This window comes from Tupaia chinensis, unplaced genomic scaffold (genome assembly GCF_000334495.1).
Source record: "Tupaia chinensis unplaced genomic scaffold, TupChi_1.0 Scaffold000671_1, whole genome shotgun sequence".
Classification (NCBI taxonomy): Eukaryota; Metazoa; Chordata; class Mammalia; order Scandentia; family Tupaiidae; genus Tupaia; species Tupaia belangeri.
This window is the reverse complement of record NW_006160193.1, coordinates 327,774-346,626: the sequence shown is the minus strand read 5'-3', so window position 1 is coordinate 346,626 and position 18,853 is coordinate 327,774. Positions and strand designations below refer to the sequence as shown.

At 38.2% G+C, this 18,853-nt stretch overlaps 1 protein-coding gene across 5 annotated transcripts in view; it reads right to left on the bottom strand.

Moving 5' to 3' along the window:
• The window catches only part of PAPOLA (poly(A) polymerase alpha), a 74,492-nt gene that overhangs the window by 14,620 nt on the left and 41,019 nt on the right, over window positions 1–18,853 (bottom strand). For all 5 annotated transcript variants that reach the window (XM_006159971.3, XM_027776379.1, XM_006159969.3 and 2 more), the window contains exons 14-17: window positions 18,227–18,346; window positions 14,771–14,880; window positions 7,717–7,838; window positions 3,039–3,181 (exon numbers count right to left, since the gene is read on the bottom strand). In XM_006159971.3, coding sequence (XP_006160033.1) covers window positions 3,039–3,181; window positions 7,717–7,838; window positions 14,771–14,880; window positions 18,227–18,346 — 495 coding nt within the window. The remainder of the gene's footprint in view (window positions 1–3,038; window positions 3,182–7,716; window positions 7,839–14,770; window positions 14,881–18,226; window positions 18,347–18,853) is intronic.

The window sequence follows — 18,853 nt, the reverse complement described above, 5'->3', positions numbered from 1 at the left end:
CAGCAGTTAGTGTAATGGCTATGTCACTGGACTCCCATGTGGTCGACCGTGGTTCAAGTCCCGGACCCGGTGGCTTTAACTCAAGCCGGGTGCGTGTGCGTGTGTCCCGAAGATCCTGCGAGGAGAACGGAGAAGGGATTGTGGCGTGGTCATCCCCCCTAGGGGGTGATTTCTCGCTTTCTGTATCTCTCTCTGTCTGTCTGGCAAGCACACGTACCCTATAGCAAAAACCTCTCCAAATAAATAAATAAATAAATAAAATAAGAATAATGGGGCCAGCAGATGGCATAATGGTTATGTTGCTGGATTACCATGTCCTTGACCACAGTTCGAGTTCCGGACCTGGCAGCTTAAAACTCACACCAAGAGCATGGTCATGCATGCCCAAGATCCTGAGAGGAAATTGCAGTGTGAGGAAGAGTGTGTGTGATTTTTTTGCTTTCTTTCTGTCTCTTCAGTGAGCGCACACACTCTATAACAAAAATCTCTAAAAAAAAAAAAAAAAAAAAAAAAAAGTAATGATCTCAGGAAAATAAACAAACAAATAAAACCGTTCCAGAAATAAAGAAATCTCTGCATAAAACATCTGAGGGTTTATGAAACCCTAACAACCCATCCAGTGATCCAGGAAACAAAGACCCTCAAGTGACAAGGGGATATTTATTATTTTACTTTAAAAATAAGTTATATTAAGTCCTCTTCCTCAAAAGTCTCTCCCCCATTTCCTCTGCTTTCATATGATCATCTCAGGAAATGATCTTGTTTCACACTTTACAAACCAAAGCCATCAGCCAGGAATCATGCCAATTACTGAGTATTTAATGAGTATAAAAGATACGCATTTTTATCATTAACCCCTTTGTGTGCTTACGAAAGAGACAGAAAAGACATAGAGACTCAGAGAGAAAAGGTAAATGAGAAAGCACTCCCCAGGAGTGATGGCCTCGCCACAATCCCTTCTCCTCTCAGGATTTTGAGCATGTATGCACACTTGCCCAACACGATTTTTAAGCCCCTGGGTCCAGGACTCAAACCACAGAATCGGGCATGTGAGATCCAGCACCTTAACATCCATTACCTGTCCCCTCAAAAGCTGTTTTTAAAACTGGATTCTGAAATGCCATAGCAAACAGTAGGCATTTAATCAATGTTTTGAAGAAATTAAACCCAATTAATTAACGCAATATCCCCTTCTGACAGGTTCTGTGACAGAGACTTTTTTGGGGGGGTGGGGGTGGGGCTGTCGGATTGGTACAAGACGAGAGAGAGAGAGAGATCACCCCCCAGAGGGGATGGCCACACAAAATCCTTTCTCCTCCATTCTCTTATCGTGTGTGCACATGCCCAGTATGTTTTTCAAAGTACCAAGTCCGGTACTCAAACTGTGTTGGCTGTGGGGGATCCAGTCGCTTTAGCCACTATGGCATAAGCTGGCCCAACAGAGACTATTTTAAAAATAATTCATACTGAAAAATAAATGAACAACAACAACAATACTACAAGATGTTCAAGCCTAAAGTTTCAGGTTATGTACAATTAGCCTAAACACACTGTATAAATGTTCAAAGAGAAACAAATGAACTCATTCACTGCACCTGGGCATTTCTATTCCACATTCATTCCAGAGAATCTTTTCCAAACTGCACGTATGCCATGGGTTATAGGTTAAGTGACGATCTAATTTTAAAAATTGCTTTTGAAAAACTGAGATAGGGCCAGCGCCACAGCCTGGTGGTTAACGAAGCTGAAGCCCTCATGACCAAACCATAGTTAAAATTCCAGCCCTAGAAGCTTGATATACACGCTAGGAGCATGTGCATAAGGGCCCAAAATACTAACAGAATAGAAAAATTCAAGAAGAGACTGTAATGTAACCATAATCCACTGGGGGAGGAGATACTTTCTTCCTCTTTCTCTCTGGGAAGTACACATGCTCTCTGGCAACAGAAAAAAGAAAAAATTGAAATATGCATTCATAAAAATGCTGATGTTTTAAGTGTCAGCTCAGTTAGTAATAAGCTCATCAGTACAACTAACAATTTGTTAAAGAATTATTTATTTACTTATTTGTTTATTATCATTATTTTTTAATTTGACAAGAGAAAAACAGAGAGAGAGAGGGAAAGTGAGAAAGCAAGTCACCAGGTCCAGGACTTGAACCGTGGTCAGCCATGTGCAAGCCCGGCACCTTAACAACACTGGGCGCATGTACATGCATGCCCAAAATCCCCGGAGGAGAATGGGTAAGAGATTGCGGTGTGGCCAACGTCCCTGGGAATGCTTTCTCACCTCCTCTCCCTCTCTTTCTCTGTCAGGTAAGCACACAGGCTCTATGACATACTTTAAACAAATCAAATAACAGTGGGGCCTGGCTTCATGGTGTGGCAGTAATCTACTGCTCAAGAGAAGCTGGATCCCACATGGTGACCGTGGTTCAAGTATCAGTCCTGTCCGCCCACCCCTGGCATGAGTGCCCAATATCCAATGGGCTGGAGGACTGAACCAATCACGCATTACCAGATCCCATGGAGGGTGTTCCTCTTTCTCAATTTCCTTCTTTCTCTTACTCTCACATGCATACACGTGTGCTCTATCACAGAGACAAAGGTATACGGTAATATGCTCTTTTTGTTTAATTCTGAAAACTTACACTATAAAACTTAATAGAAGTATAAAAATGGCTTTTTTGTGTTCTATTTTTAGCTGCAACAGACATGTATATCTTTCATTATTAAAAACTCTTGGGGCTGGCTCCATGGCCTACTGGTTAAGAGAAACGAATCCCACAAGGTTAACTGTGTGGTTCAAGACCCAGATCTGACAGATTGAAAAAGCACGCCAGGCTCATGTACGAGTACACCCCAAATATTGAAAGGATGAAGAAATGAAAAAGAGATTGCAGCATGACCACACCCATCTTAAAAATTAGAAGACTGACTAGAAATAACATTCTAAATAGAAGACTGTAACAGACACCAGAGAATATACCGAAGAAGTGAAACAACCACTGCTTCTCACCCACTATACTTTTCGCTTACCCCTGAGAGCTGCCAGAACTGTTCAATGGACTGGTCTTCATAGCACTAGTAGGTGAAGGCACAGACATGCTGTTATCACTGTCCATAGACAAGTCTAGGCTGCTGTCATTCAGAGCTGTCAATCTGACACCTTCTGTTGAATGCTGCAATCAAGAAAGTATTTAGTCAGACATATTTTCAATTTACCTAGATCCCTGAAACATGAAACTATATCATTTAACTATATATGACATCTACTATAAAACATGGACCGGTAAATTCATGCTAACTGCAAAGGCAAAGATGTGGGAGTCAGGTATCATGTACTTCCTGCCACCAAGGCGGCCTTAAACTGGTTCTTAAGTGGGAGAAAAAGAGAAGGGAATACTACATTGAACATACACATTGACTGTAAGACTCATTGCAGACTGAAAGTTTTATGACAACATATGAATTCTTAAATCAGAGAGCTATCAATATATATGCACATACAGAAAGAAAAAGCTCTTAACAATAAACATGATACTAACAATGCCGATCTCTGGCTATTGGAATTAGGAGAGAGTTTTTGTTGCTGTTTATAGATTTCTAATATTCTATGATGAACATACAAACGATGTGACTTAAAGAAATTATCAAGTCAGATTTCCTGCGACTCATTACTATGTGTCACTAAGTGAGTCTCTCTCTCAGAAGAACTCTGTACTGCTCTAATCACAACTTAGGGTTTTATGATGATACGTTTAATAATGTAAATCATCTAGTGAAAACGAAAACTGAAATAATTTTCTGAAAACTAAACCTAACAGCCACATATAATCCTAATGCTGGTCCTCAAAAATCTAAGCATCCCAAAAAAAAGATAACATAAAAACAAACAAAAACCCACTGAATGGTTTTATGAGATTAAAACTGATTTCTACAGTGACCAAGCTTTAATTTTTGCTACATAGTGCTGCTATTCTATGTTGTTGATTCCTTCAGCTTCTTTTTTTCCCCCAGACTATTTCTGGCCACAGTGCTTAGTAACATTTTTTTTTTAATATAATTACTTATTTTATTTATTCATTCATTTATTTTAATTTGACCAGAGAGAGACAGAGAGAGAGAAAGATTGAGAAAGCAAGCTGCCAGGTCCGGGACTCAAACCGTGGTCAGCCATGTGGGAGTGTCCAGCACCTTAACTACCACGTCACCTGCTGGTCCCTGTTTAATAACATTTTAATGGAAATAGTCTATACTACTGAGAGAACTCATTCCCTATACAGATACTCCACGACTTACAATGAGGTTTTGTCCTGATAAAAAAATATTGTTAAGTCAAAAATGGATGTTTTATACACAACTGGACGCGAAAAAACCCACAACATTCAAAAAAGTTGGTAGTACAGTACACTGCAGAGTATCCGTGGTTCACCACAGATCTAATGGCTGACTGGGATCCTGAGCAGCATCTGGAGAGTGTACCACAAATCACTGTCCCAGGAAAAGCTCTAACATTCAAAATCCCAAGTATGATTTCTACTGAACACATACCAATTTTGCACCATCGTCAAGGTGAGAACCATCTGTGTAGTTTGTATGTGTGCACACTGTGTTCTAACCTTTGATTTAGCAGCAGAGACAGCACTTATGTACATAAATCAAAGCTGACCAAAAGGGGAAGATTAGATGGGATAGAAGGGAAAGCAGGAAAGAGTAATGCGATTTGTTTATGAAGTCCAGCATAAAACAAAAGTATCTAAGAGCCCAGACAGTGGCACAGCAGTTAAAGCATGATATTCTATAAGGGTGACCCTCATGGGAAGGTTCCAGCTTTGAGTCCAAAGACCTCCCTAAGTACACTGAACCCATGTGTACCCATGATCCAGGGGTGGCTGAGGCTATGAGTGGATGATTTTGTCTAGACCCTGCTGGAGGTACTGCTATGTCTAGATCTCTGGCTGTCTCATCCCTCTTAAAGGAAAGAAATAAGCTGTCATAAAAAAAAAAAAAAATAAGACTTGATACTCCAACTTATTTTTCTTTTTAGAGAGCTTTTAGCTATATTGCAAATGCGTGAGACAGAAAAACAGACAAAAAGCAAGCAATCACACCCCCCCCACCCTGGGTGTGTGTGGCCACATCGCGATCCTTTCTCCATTCTCCTCTCAAGATTTTGTGCACACTCGCACATGCGTCCGGCATGAGTTTTAAGCCATGGGATCTGGGACTCAAACTGCAGTTGACGACATGGGAGTCCAACAATGTAACCATTACGCCTTCTTCTTCTTCCAGATGTATGTATGTGTGTGTGTGTATATATATATATATATATTTAGTGATAATCCAACCTTAGTCTCCACCAGACATGAGAAGAACATATTCAGTGAGTACATTATACTTAATTCTACAAAGCTACCTGCTTAACCAGGTGACCAAACACTTGTGAAATTGCAGACCACTGATGGGGATAACAGATGAATGTGAAGGTTTTAGCCGGCTGTTCTAAACACAAAACTGCACTAAGTTACGTTACTTCACCTCTGTGTCTGTATTAGGTTTGGTGGCAAAAGATCTCAAACACAAACAATCGTAACTGTTTTATCATGATTTTCTAATAAAAGATAAATAAGACAAAGAACACACTAGAGAAAGAGACGAATACACATACTTGGCAGTCTGACTTAGGTCCGATTCACAGCCCATACAACGTGAACTTTGACAAATTTCTTAATCGCTCTGTTTCTATTCTAAGAAATAATACCTATGGGTTGGTGGGACATTAAATACAGAAAAAAACTAGTATAGTTCTTTGCAAATAGCAATCAATAAAAGGAAATTATTAATACAAGTCCAAAGAGAATATTCATGGGTCTAAACTCCTAGACAGTTGTTACTTAAAAGCCCACGGAAGTTCTATTTTCCTGAGAACATGGAGATAATCGAAACGATCTCAAATAAAGGGTAGCTTCAATTGCACTGTAGCCACATGAAGAAATACTGAGTAACTACCAATAATGGCATTTGGGTAGATGGTCACAATGTATTAAACACAAAAAAGGCAGGTAACAAAATGGCACATTTCAACAAAAATCTTTAAAAATACGTATTATATGTGGTAGCCTATGTGCACTGAACAGTCTATGTATAAACTGAAATAATAAAAGTAGCTATTACTGCAAGATTACAACTACTTATAAAACCATTAGGTGAAGAAGAAATTAACAATTTTTTGTAACAACATTTAAGCTTTTAAAAATTTCATTTTATATCCCCTTCCCAAAAATCTTTCTACCCTTTATATGTACTGGCTCTTTCGATCCTCACAAAACACCTAATGAGATAAGTAAAAATATTGTCCCTATTTTAGAGACGAGACAAATCAACAAAAAGTTTTTGCAGTACTACTTGCCTAAGTCTCACAGCTAAAAATCAGTAGAGTCTGAATTTTTTTTTTTTTTGGAGACCTTTTTGCTATAGGGCGCGTGCACTCGCCAGAAAGACAGAGATAGACAGAAAGCGAGAAATCACCCCCCAGGGGGTATGGCCACACGGCAATCCTTTCCCCTCCAATCTCCTCTCGGGATCTTGGGCACGCACGCACATGCGCCCGGCATGAGTTTAAGCCACTGGGTCCGGGACTCAAACCACAGTCAACTACATGGGAGTTCAGCGATATAGCCATTCTACTAACTGCTGGTCCCAGTAGAGTCTGAATTTGAACCGGGTAGTCTACTTTGGAGTCCTTGTTCTGACCCTTGAAACTTCTGTACTATTAATATATTCCGTATTTTAAGAAACAAAACATTAGGAAACTGAAGACCTTTGTGTATTAATTTCTTTGCTCTCTCCCTAATTCCAGCCTCACATAACCAAGCACTATCCTGAACACTGTGCATCATTCTCTAAAACATACTTTTATTTCATGTTCTCTCCTATAGATCACTCTTCAAGTTTTTAAACTTATCAGTTTTATATACAAGCATCAGTGGTACATACCCATCTTATATATTCATTTTAATGCATGTCCTGGATGCTTAACAGCAGAAATAAGGTCTAAAAAATATGTCATCATTGTTGTGTGAACATCACAGAGTGCATCCACACAAACCTGGATGGCAGAGGCTGAGCTGTGAGGGGCAGCCTATTGTCCTTGTAGGACCACAGCTGTACCTGCAGTCAGGTACAGACTGAAACATACGGTCCAGAGCATAGGACTGTACACACAGCACTAGTTCATTTATCTTCATGCTGTGTACGATAAGGTGCCACTACAGAAATAAGTCATTATTTCTGAAACCACTCAAAGAAAGAAGGTAACCGCTGTGTACCAAAATTCCATTTGCATTTTAAAAAAGAAAAAAGCCTCATGTAACTTACTTGATCTATATATTACCTAAGTTAGTTTACATTTAAAAAAATTTTAAAGGATAGAAAATTAGATACTGGTGTAGGATTTTAAATGGTTAAGAATAAAAGAGAAGAGAAGGATATGAAGCATCACTACTAATCTCTCTGAAGTCTGAAGCAAGTATGTGCAAAAAAACTGCTTAGAAGATTTTAAATAACACAACTGTTCCATGCAACAGGTATTTTAAACGCTGTCATCTGTTTCAAATACAACTTATTAACTGAGCCTAAAATCCTGAAATACTGAGAGGCTGGATGCATAAAACATTATGTTAGTAATGCTTTTGTAAGTACTTTCTAAATTTACCTTTTTCTTTTTCTGAAGCACATGATTAGGTAGTAGTTGATGGAGTTGCTTTCTTTTTACATGCATTGCAGCAATTTTCATATCCACCTCAAACATCTTGCTGTTTATTGCTTGCCTATAAACTACACAATTAGGAAATTGTTACAATAAATAGAAACATTTTAATAAAGGCAGTTAAACTCAGGAGAAATTATTCTAAACAGGGATCCTTTTTCCATCAATCTAAAATTATCAGATCAAGACCTGTCTGTTCTTAATCTGATATAATTCATTGGCTAAGTGAACTCTTTTTACCATAAGGTATACATACTGAGTAAAACACAAAGTATATCATTTTCAGTGCAGTAACTCTTTAAGTAGCTCTTAAAATAGTAATTTCAAAGTATAACTCTATAAGACAGCAGAATCGGAATAAAAGGTTTTCTAAAACCCATACTTTTTTTTTTTCAGGTCTTTGCCGTAGGGCACATGTACTCACCAGGGAGAGAGACAGAGAAAGGGAAAGTGAGAAATCACGCCCCAGGAAGGATGATCACGCCACAATCCCTTCTCCTCCGTTCTCCTCTTGATTCTGGGCACACACACACGAGCCCAGCGTGATTTTCAAGCTGTTAGGTCTAGGACTCAAACTGTGGTCGGCCATGTGGGAATACCACGCCTTAACCACCACATCATCTGCTGGCCCCCAAGTCATACCTTTTTATACCGCTAGCAAAATGTCAAATTTACCCATGTATGTAACACAGCAAAATCAAAGGTGAGCTTACTGAAGATACTTTTATAAAAATTTTCAAGATAAAATTTTAAGTAATGACATATATTCTATCATAGAAATAGCTCAAACAGAGATCACCAGTGTAACAAGAAAATGGTACCAGCTAATAATCCAAATTATTTAGATCCAGAGGGCCCCAAATGGAAAAATTCCATTAGTCATACAGAATATATATTACTGAGTACCTATACTGTTTTTATACTTTTGTAGACTCGAGATATGACAAAAGAGTCTCAAAGAAACTATATCCCAGTGAAGAACAGAATAAATAGAAAATAAGTAAAACATATTCCTTGCCAGATGGTGACTAAATACTATGGAGAAAAACTGAGTAGGGAAGAAGCCAAGAAGCTCAACCTGAAAACTCAGCTCACATATGACCAGAGATTTAAATAAAAAGGAGCGTGAAAGCTGAGAATATTTGGTGGAACAGTATTTCGGGAAGAGCAATGATGAAGAACAAAATGCCCCAAGCAAGAGAACACAGGGGGGGACATTTGAGGAACAAGAAGTCAATGGGGGCTCGGAGCCCATCACCGTTGCCACCATGTCTTCCGGGGCCACCGTGAGCGCCCTGCAGTTCCCGGTGGAGCAGCTCAAGCTGGAGACGGATATGGAGAGGATCAAGGTCTAGGGCTGCCGCAGAGCTTCAGCAGTACTGCATGCAGAATGTCTGCAAGGACATGCTACTGGTCGGTGTTCCAGCTGGAAGCAACCCCTTCCTGTGCTTTACTCTGAAGACTTTAGAGAAGTTTGCTGAGGAATGCCTTCAAGTACCAACAGATGAATGACTGACTGCCTCTACATCTCAAGAAAACACTTTTGTCTAGCCAAATGACTTTTAGATATTTCAGACCTTTCTTGTGGCCTGGCCCTCTAGCAAAAATTTTATAGAAATTGAAGAGTTTTTACTCAAATAAGGAAACTAGGTGAAAAGAGAGTTTTTTTTTTTTCATTTCATTTTCTTTTATACATTCAATCACATTATTATTTGGCTTACAAAATGGATATTTCGGGGCCAGCAAAGGCCAGTCAAAGGCACATGACATGGTGGTTAAAGGTGCTGGACTCCCACATGGCTGACCACGGTTCAAGTCTCGGAACTGGTGGCTTGCTTTCTCACTTCCTCCCTCTCTCTCTCTCTCTCTCTGATCAAACTGGAAAATAATGATAATAATAAATGTTAAATAAAATACTTCTTAAAAAAGAATGGATATTTCAACAGGTGAGTATTTCTCCCTAGTACAGTTGATAAAACTACAAAATATCTTCAACAGATAACACCACATTTCTTTGTGCCATTAATGCTTTGCCTCCCTATTTTTCTTCTAAATGTCCTTCCTCAGACCCTCCTCTTTCACACACACTGTATCTGGTATTTACATCTGTATACTGTGTTTCTATATCCTTTCGTCAATTAGTTTCAGTCATAGAGTGCGGTCACTCAGTATATATGAAGTGGGGACAAACAATGCCTCTCCTTCACCGCCTAGCTTGCTTCACTCAGCAGTACATCTTCCATATTCTTCCACTTTCTGTCAAAAGCCAGGGTTTTTTTATGGCTGAATAGTATTCCATTGAGTATATGTGCCTCAGTTTTTCTATCCATTCATCTGTTTGTGGGCATTTGGGTTGGTTCCATATCTTAAACAGTGCCACAATAAACATCGACGTGCAAGCACTTTTCCAATTTGGTATTCTTCTGTCCTTTGGGTAGATACCAAGGAGTGGGATTGCTGGATCATATGGTAGTTCTATCTGTAGATTTTTGAGTAATCTCCAAGTTATTCTCCACAGTGGCTGGACCAATTTACATTCCCACCAGCAGTGTAAGAGTTCCCCTTTCACCACACCCCCACTAGCACTTTTGTTTTTTTGTTTGTTTAATCTTAATCATTCTGACTGGGGTTAGGTGGTATCTCATTGTTGTTTTGATATGTATTTCCCTTATGATAAGGGATGTTGAGTATTTTTTCATATGCCTTTTACCTATTCGTATATCATCTTTAGAGAGTGGCTTTTTCAACTTATTCTCCCATCCTTTAGTAGGATTGATTGTCTTTTTTCAGGAACAGCTGCTTGGGTTCCTTGTGAATCCTGGTTATTAGTCCCTTATCTGACAACATAGTTTACAAAAATATTTTCCCATTGTGAGGGCTTGTCTATTCACACTAATTACTGTGTCTTTTGCCATGAAGAAACTTCTTAGTCTGATGTAATCCCACTAGTCTATTTTGGGGATTTTCGACTGTGCTTTGGGGGTTTTATTTAAGAAGTCTTTCCCTCCCCGAGTGTCTCCCAGAGTTTCCCCAGTGTTTTCCCTACCCCAGTGTCTCCCAGAGTTTCCCCAGTGTTTTCCAGGAGCAGTTTTATAGTTTGAGGTCTTAGATTTAGATCTTTGATCAACCCTGACTTAATTTTTTGTCAGAGGTGAGAGGTAGGGGTTCAGATTCATCTTTCTACACGTGGAAATCCACTTTTTCCAGCACCATTTGCTGAATAGGTTTTCCTTTTCCCATGGACTGACTGGTACCCCTTGTCAAAAATCAGTAGACTGTACGTTTGGGAATTTATTTCTGGGGACTCTATTCTGTTCCATTGGTCTACGCGTCTGCTTCTGTGCCAATACCATGCTGTTTTGAGTTTTAAACCAGAATGTCCTGGTTCTTTTGGCAAAGGGCTTTGTATTTAGGACAAATATTTTACTACCATATATACCAGGATACATGTCTTTCATAAGTGAATTGCTGTGCTTTATTTACTGGATGTTTACATTTTGGGAAGACATTTTTTATTATTAAAACAAATGAAATATTTGTAATTTCTTGTTTCAGACACAAGCATTTATAGCATAAAAAAATTTGTTCTTTTCTCATTAATTTATACTTTCTAAGTAAAGACCGGAAAATAATACTGGGGGGAAGAATAGGCCCTACTAATCAAATGCTGTCTTAGCTTTATTTTTAAATGAGAAGATTGTTTTATTTTTAACACTAAAGATAAGAGCTGTTCCTTAGCAAATTTGTTTAGAAAGATAATTTTTATGTTTTGAGTTGCGCCATCCTGTGTATGAAACGTATTTGCTTATTGTCGGCTTATGTTCCTTTACTTTGTAGTTGTTCTACTTTAAAAAGAAATACATTATTTCATGTCTTTACAAATGTTTAAAATGTGACCTACCAAACATTGCAAATGGTTTAAAACAAAATAATGTGAAAATATTAGAACTTAAAAGAATTCTTCATGTCACAAGTATTTTACTTTGAAGATGTGCCTTTGACTTAATTTGGGACATTCTTAAGATACTTTGTAATAATCTCTAAAGAGCCTGGAAAGAAAATTTTTGCTTAATTCAAAAAAAAAAAGAAAAGAGAAAATAGCCAATGGGGAAGAGGAAAGTTGAGCTCCATCAACTCTCATGTACAACTCTGAAGTCCCAAAAATTCAACATCAAAGTTTGTCCTAGGTTGGGCACCAAAATCCAACAATAAAACCTGACCTGAACAATTTTTAACCACTTTGGTCTTTATCTTTTGCTTAATATGAATTGTCAATGGGCCTATAACATTTTTACTGTCTTTGATTACCAAGGGCTGCTGCAGATTCCGCTGGCTATAATACTTACCAATGTTATTAACTTTTCTGCCCACCCCACCCACACACACAGATAAAAAGGATTGTGAGCTCTTAACAGGAAATGAGGTCAGAGACATAAAGAAAAGGCCAGACACGCAAAGGCTGGCGAACCACAGTAAGGACTTAGACTTTTACTCTGAGTTAAGAAGGGTAGCCAACATAAGCATTAGGCAGATAGACATGATTTGGCTTTAAAATATAATCAGCAGGTAAGAATAGCTGAAGGTGGGCGACAACAGAACGGAAAAGCTATGACAATGGCAGTAATCCAAGAGGGCAGCAATACTGGGCTGCACCAAGGTGATAGTCGTACAAACAGTAACTAGCAGCAGGAAACATAACGTATTCTGGAAAAAGGGGGCAAAAAGACTGTGAAATATCAAGAGGGGGAAACACAGGAGTCAAAGGTGACTCTAGGGCCAGTCCCATGCCCACTGGTTAAGGGAGCCAGATGATGCAGAGCTGACTACACTGTTTGAATCTTGAAAAACATGCTGGGCACACATGCTCGCCCACAAACTCGAACAGGATGAAGAAAAAGAGATGGGATTGTAGTATAATCATGCCCTACTGGGTGTTGCTTTCTCCTTCCACCTCTATCTCTGGGAGCACACAGGCCTTCTGACAATTAAAGGAGGAGGAGGATGAGGGAGGAGAGGGAGGGGGAGAAGGGAAGGAGGACGTATAGGGGGAGAGGAGAAGGAGGAGGAAGAGGAAGAAGAGGGAGAAGAAGAAGAAGAAGAAGAAGAAGAAGAAAGATATCTCGAAGCTTTCCAGTTTGAACTAGAACAATATGAAAAGAAACTGATATGTGTGTTTGTTCTTTTTTCCTTCGGGGTTGGGGTGTGGTGTTTTAGACATGTGAAATCTAAGGGTCAGCCAGTGGTACAGCAGTAATGCAACATCTCTAGGATACTGGACCCACAAAGAACAGTCCCAGGTTTGAGTCCTAAAATGCATTCCAGTAAGCCAAATTGGTTGTGGTTGGAGGTGGATTACAGCATAGAGATACTGTCAAGAGTGCTTCTACCCACCTCTTTCATGGAAGAAATAAGTAAAAATACTTAAAATGAAAAATATCCTATAAAATAATTCATTAAAAAAATTTACAGATACGAGACAACTTTATTTCCCAAAATACATAAAATAATCCTTGAATATCTTGATAGTTAATTAGTGAAATTTTTAATAGCTCAACCTCAATGCAATGTACAAAACAAACTGTAATTGAAGTATCTATCCATGACTTGATGGTTCATCAACATATTAGGTTGACACCAGAATTTTTACTTTAGAAAAATACACTACTGGTGCTTAGCAAATAGTGTATCGCCTTAACAGATTACATGCTGAAATGCATTAGGGACAAGTTGCTAGTAGCAACTTACGGTTGCTGCTAGCTATGGACACTAAATACCCTCCAATACGGTCACTTCTACCCACTGAAGAACTGCACCAAGTCCTTCCTACATTGCTAAAGATGAAAAATCTACTTAGCAATTATTTCAACCAAAAACTCAATTTGATTTTACATTAAAACCAAAACACAAAGGGTTTTAATCTAAATTTTCTAAGGATCTAACTGCCATGCATATCAAAATGATACCACCTTTTTTTTGCAACATTCACTTTTTTCTGGTCACCAATGAATTCTGTTGATGGTGTCAGAATCACTACTGCTAACACCTACAATAGCCAGAGTGCCCAGCACATTGCTTGTAATCCTACCTAAATGCACAATCACCTGGCTACTGAAGAATATATTCTTTTCCTTTCATTTCTTCTATATATTAGCGTATGATACTGGCCTTTTAAACAAATTATAATTAATTTTCTTCTCTATGTTTGTCAAAAAAAAAAAAAAAAACTTAAGTTTAAGTCTGCTGTTCTCAGGGGGAAATTTGTAAGAGTAGACACATAAAAATTCCAATTGATGTTTTAAACTTGAATGGGGACCTAAGAGATGTTTCAGGAAGACTGTACTCGTCATTAAGAAGATGTGCAGGTGTCCCTGGTGCAGTCACCTGGGACACCTTTGAACAAAATTTCCCACCTACATATGGAAAACTTAAGAGCTTGAGAGCTGTCAAACATATCCACCATTTAGTTTTTACTTACAACATACTATTTTTGATCTGATGGCAGAATTCAATCTGAAATGGAGACTTAATCACCCTTTTCTCTACCTTCTAATTAACACTTAAATAGATATATGATACAAAGAACAAATTTCTTCAAGGCACAGAAGTTCAGTTTCACTGATTTTAAGTTTTGAGATGATTAATACAGTCAGATATAAGAATAAGCCTTTTACACAACCATATATTCAGGCTGCTTCTAATTTCACAAAAGATTGTGGATAACTCAAAAGATTCAAACGGTTCTACTTTACTTCTATTACAATAAAGAAAAAGCATTTATATATTAGCTATCACTGCAACTACTATCACTGCAACTAGTAACTAATATAAATAATAATATATAAATAACTAATATATAAGACTATTGTGATCATAATGGTTTACCCTTATAATTTTAACAATAGTTGCCAACATCACTAAATATGGTGTACAACATACAACAATAACATAAATGCAAACATGCACACACCTGGATGTTTTTGTTATCCAAGTAGGGACATACCTGTATCTGTGAAAGACTGAATATCATAGGTGAGATCAACACTAAGGTTTTCAGAGTTTTCTGTTTTTTTAAACACTAACCCAATCACCCACATTGTGCGAAACTCTTCCCTGCAAAGAAAATCATTATCAGTTCATCAAGATTTCATGAAAATATAGCTATCAGTAGGGCTGACAACCTGTGATGTGGGAAAAAACTACAATACAAATGCATGAGCAAACTAGTTAAAGTTCTAAATTCAAAAAACTCTTTCAAAACTCAAAGTCCTTCCCACACCTGTGCTCTGTATGTCCATTTCTATTGATACATGAACAGTTTTGAGTTTCAGAACAAACACATTACTGCTATTTGTATATTAAGTCTATGTTCTTTTTTTTTTTTTGGAGAGATCTTCACTGTAGGGCGCGTGCGCTCACCAGACAGACAGAGACATAGAGACAGAAAGCGAGAAATCACCCCCCCAGGGGGGATGGTCACGCCGCAATCCCTTCTCCTCCATTCTCCTCTCGGGATCTTGGGCACGCACGCACACGCGCCCGGCGTGAGTTTTAAGCCACCGGGTCCGGGACACGAACCGCGGTCGACTACGTGGGAGTCCAGCAACATAGCCATTACGCTAACTGCTGGTTCCCTTAAGTCTATGTTCTTAATGATGATTCTAAAGTACCAAAGGTCCTAAAATCAAAGAAAATTTATGTTGAAATTAATGAGGTTTTGGAAAAGCCTGCTTAATAGAAAAAGCTGAAGCAATAAAAGATTTCCTATGTAAAAAATTTAACCAAAATTTAACATCATTCATAAAATTTTTAAAACTCTATTTTAAAAAAAGGCCACATGGGGGCCGGCAAGTGGCATGGTGGTTAAAGGTGCTAGACTCCCATGTGGCAGACCACGGTTCAAGTCTCAGATCTGGTGGCTTGCTTTCTCACTTCCTCTCTCTCTCTCTCTTTCTCTCTCTCTATCTCTCTCTGATCAAACTGGAAAATAATGATAATAAATAAAGGTAAATAAAATGATTTTTTAAAATAAAAATAGTCACATGAATAGTAATTTGACTGCAACATATTACTAAGAGCAATGGTGATTCACCCATCTCTGGACATTTAACACAGTATATCTAATAGATGTATGACCATATACTCTTCATTAAAGGACTAATAAGAATTACAAGAATACATGTAAATAAAGGGAAGAGACCCAGCCAGCTGGCATGGTAGTTAATGCAGATGGACCCCTTTTGGCTGACTGCATGGTTCATTTCCCAGACCCAGCAGCTTGAAAAACACACAAGATCCATGTGCATGTGTGCTCAAAATTCCAGAGGATAATGGAGGAAAAGGAACTGCAGTGTGGCCATGTCCCCTGGTAGGTGATTTCTCACTTTCACCTCTCTCCCTCCCTCTCTCTCCAGTTAGCTTACACACCTTATAGCTAACTAAAAAAAAGGAAAAATAGCAAGAGGCTACAGGATGGTAAATCACAGCAGAGTAAAAATATGAATAATTTGGGACCAGCAGTTGGCATAATGGCTATGTCGCTGGACTCCAAAGCAGTCGATCGCAGTTCAAATCCTGGACCCGGTGGCCTAAACTCACACTGAGTGTGTGTGCATGGTGCCCAAGAGAAAGGATTGCAGCATGGTCATCCCCCCTGGGGGGTGATTTCTAGCTTTCTGTCTCTCTGTCTTTCTCTTTCTGGTGAGTGTATACACCCTATAGCAAAAACCTCTCCCCCCCAAAAAAAGAGTAATTTAATACATTTCAAAAACAGAAATTGTAGAATGAACAACAAACGTGCACAACAAAATGTAATGTTCAATGTTGAAGATGATGAATGTGGATGATGAATGTGGGTTAAACTTTGATTTAATTATTGTGCTCTGAATGCAAGCCTTGAAAAACCATTCTATAGCCCACAAAGATATCAGTTATTTGTATACCAGAAATCATAATAAAAATTTAAAAATTAGGGGTCAGCAGGTGGTATGGTGGTTGAGGTGCTGGACTGCCCCATAGCCAACTGCAGTTCAAGTTCCAGACCTGCTTTCTCCTTCTCTCTGTCTCTCTGTGGTCAAATTAAATACAATTAAAAATAAATAAATCTTGGGACCAGCAGTTAGCGTAATGGCTATGTTGTTGGACTCCCATGTAGTTGACAGCGGTTTGAGTACCGGACCCAGTGGCTTAAACTCACACCGGGTGCATGTGCATGCGTACCCAAGATCCCGAAAGGAGAATGGAGGAAAAGGGATTGCGGCATTGCCGTCCCCCCAGGGGGTGATTTCTCACTTTCTGTCTCTCTGTCACTCTTGTCTTTCTGGCGAGCACGCGTGCCTTATAGCAAAAATCTCTCAAAAAAAAAAAATCTTAAAAAAATTTTAGAAGACTGCAATAACAAAAAGTTAACAAGCAATTAACAATAATATCTACTAAATGGGGCAAGTTATAGTCGTTCAATGATTAAGATTGTAACAATGAAAATATTATTAAAGAAACTTAAATAACTTACAGGATTGCAAAGGAAAAAATCTACATGATCAACTAGAATAATATTCTATACACAACCCTAAGTGATTCTTTCACCTATATTTCTCAATCTTTCTTTAATGCTTTCTTTTTAAAAAGTTTTAGTTTGCTATAGGGCACATATGCTTACCAGAGAGAAACAGGGAAAGAAAGTGAGAAAGCACAGCCCAGGGGGTGATGATCACGCCACAATTCCTTCTCCTTCACTTCCTCTCAGGATTTTGGGCACACACACACATGTGCCTACCCCAGTGTGTTTTTCAAGTCACTGGGAGCAGGACTTGAACTGTGCAGTTGGCCATGTAGGATCTAGCCTCCTTAACCACCACACTACCTAGCTGGCCTGATACTGCTGTTTTTTAAAAAGCTCATCACTAATATTCCTTTTAATGCTCCAAATGAAACAAAATACATGTATACTCCCATATTAAATAATAATAGCAACAATCAAACCAGCACCTAACCTATATGAAAATCCCTTAGAAGAACAAAGTGAGCCTGTTTTTATTTACATATCTTCTTGGTGGTTCAAATCTATCAAAAATCTGTTTTATGCAAGGTTGATTTAAAATATGCTCTTGGTTTTAAACAAAACATAAGATATAAAGCAACAACTATTGTACAAAATGGAAAAAAGGAATGTTTAAAAAGAAATAATAAAAACAGAACACAGCTGCAGAATGTGAACTCGATTTAACAGGCACCTCATCATTAGAGACGGTTATCAGAGGAAATTTACTTTAGTGTTATATAAAAAAAATAGTCTCTCTCTTCCATGTTTATGATCAGAAAAAAACCTTTTAAATTATAAGTTGGTTTTAAGGCATCTGTAATCAACAGAATAGTAGCAATGTTTCAGAAATCGCCTATAGATGCTCTTATGAATAGAGGTTGAAAAGGGAAAATTAAATTAAATTAGAGGAGTGCTTACTTGTCAGGATTTTCTTTGGGTGCTGGAAATGACTGAGGATTCACATGAGCCAGTGTAATAAATTCATTCTTTTCCAAGCTTCCAACCAGGATTCGGATTTTTGACTCCACCAAGCCCACCCTGAACAAATGTCACTTAGTATTAATCAAAGTTTTGTTAAATAAAAATCAAATGCACAAAATCAAATATTACATAAAAGAGGAATCAGAAGATCACAACTTTAAAAATACACGAAAGCAATTTGGCTTGCTGAATCCCCAAAGAGGAAACCAAGAGTCTTATGTTGTACCCAAAAATGCTGAACTGGGGGAAAAGAAAATCAAGGCACTCTTCGTCTTCATTTTGTAACCAACAAGGTGACAAAGGATATGCCCAAAATATTTAAGGAAAAATCAGTAAGCTAAGACAAAGTGCTTTAAATAGAGTTTTAAAATACACGGGTGTCTATAAAGCAATAAAAAATAAGTTGTACGTGGATACCCTAATTTTGCATTTCCGTTACAAGCAGTAAAGCTCCATTCAGGAACAAATCAAACCAAACAGTGTTTTACGGACTTCTTCCTATCTCCTACTGTTCTGATTCTTTTTTTTTTTTTTTTTTTTGAAAAATTTAATTTTTTATTCCCC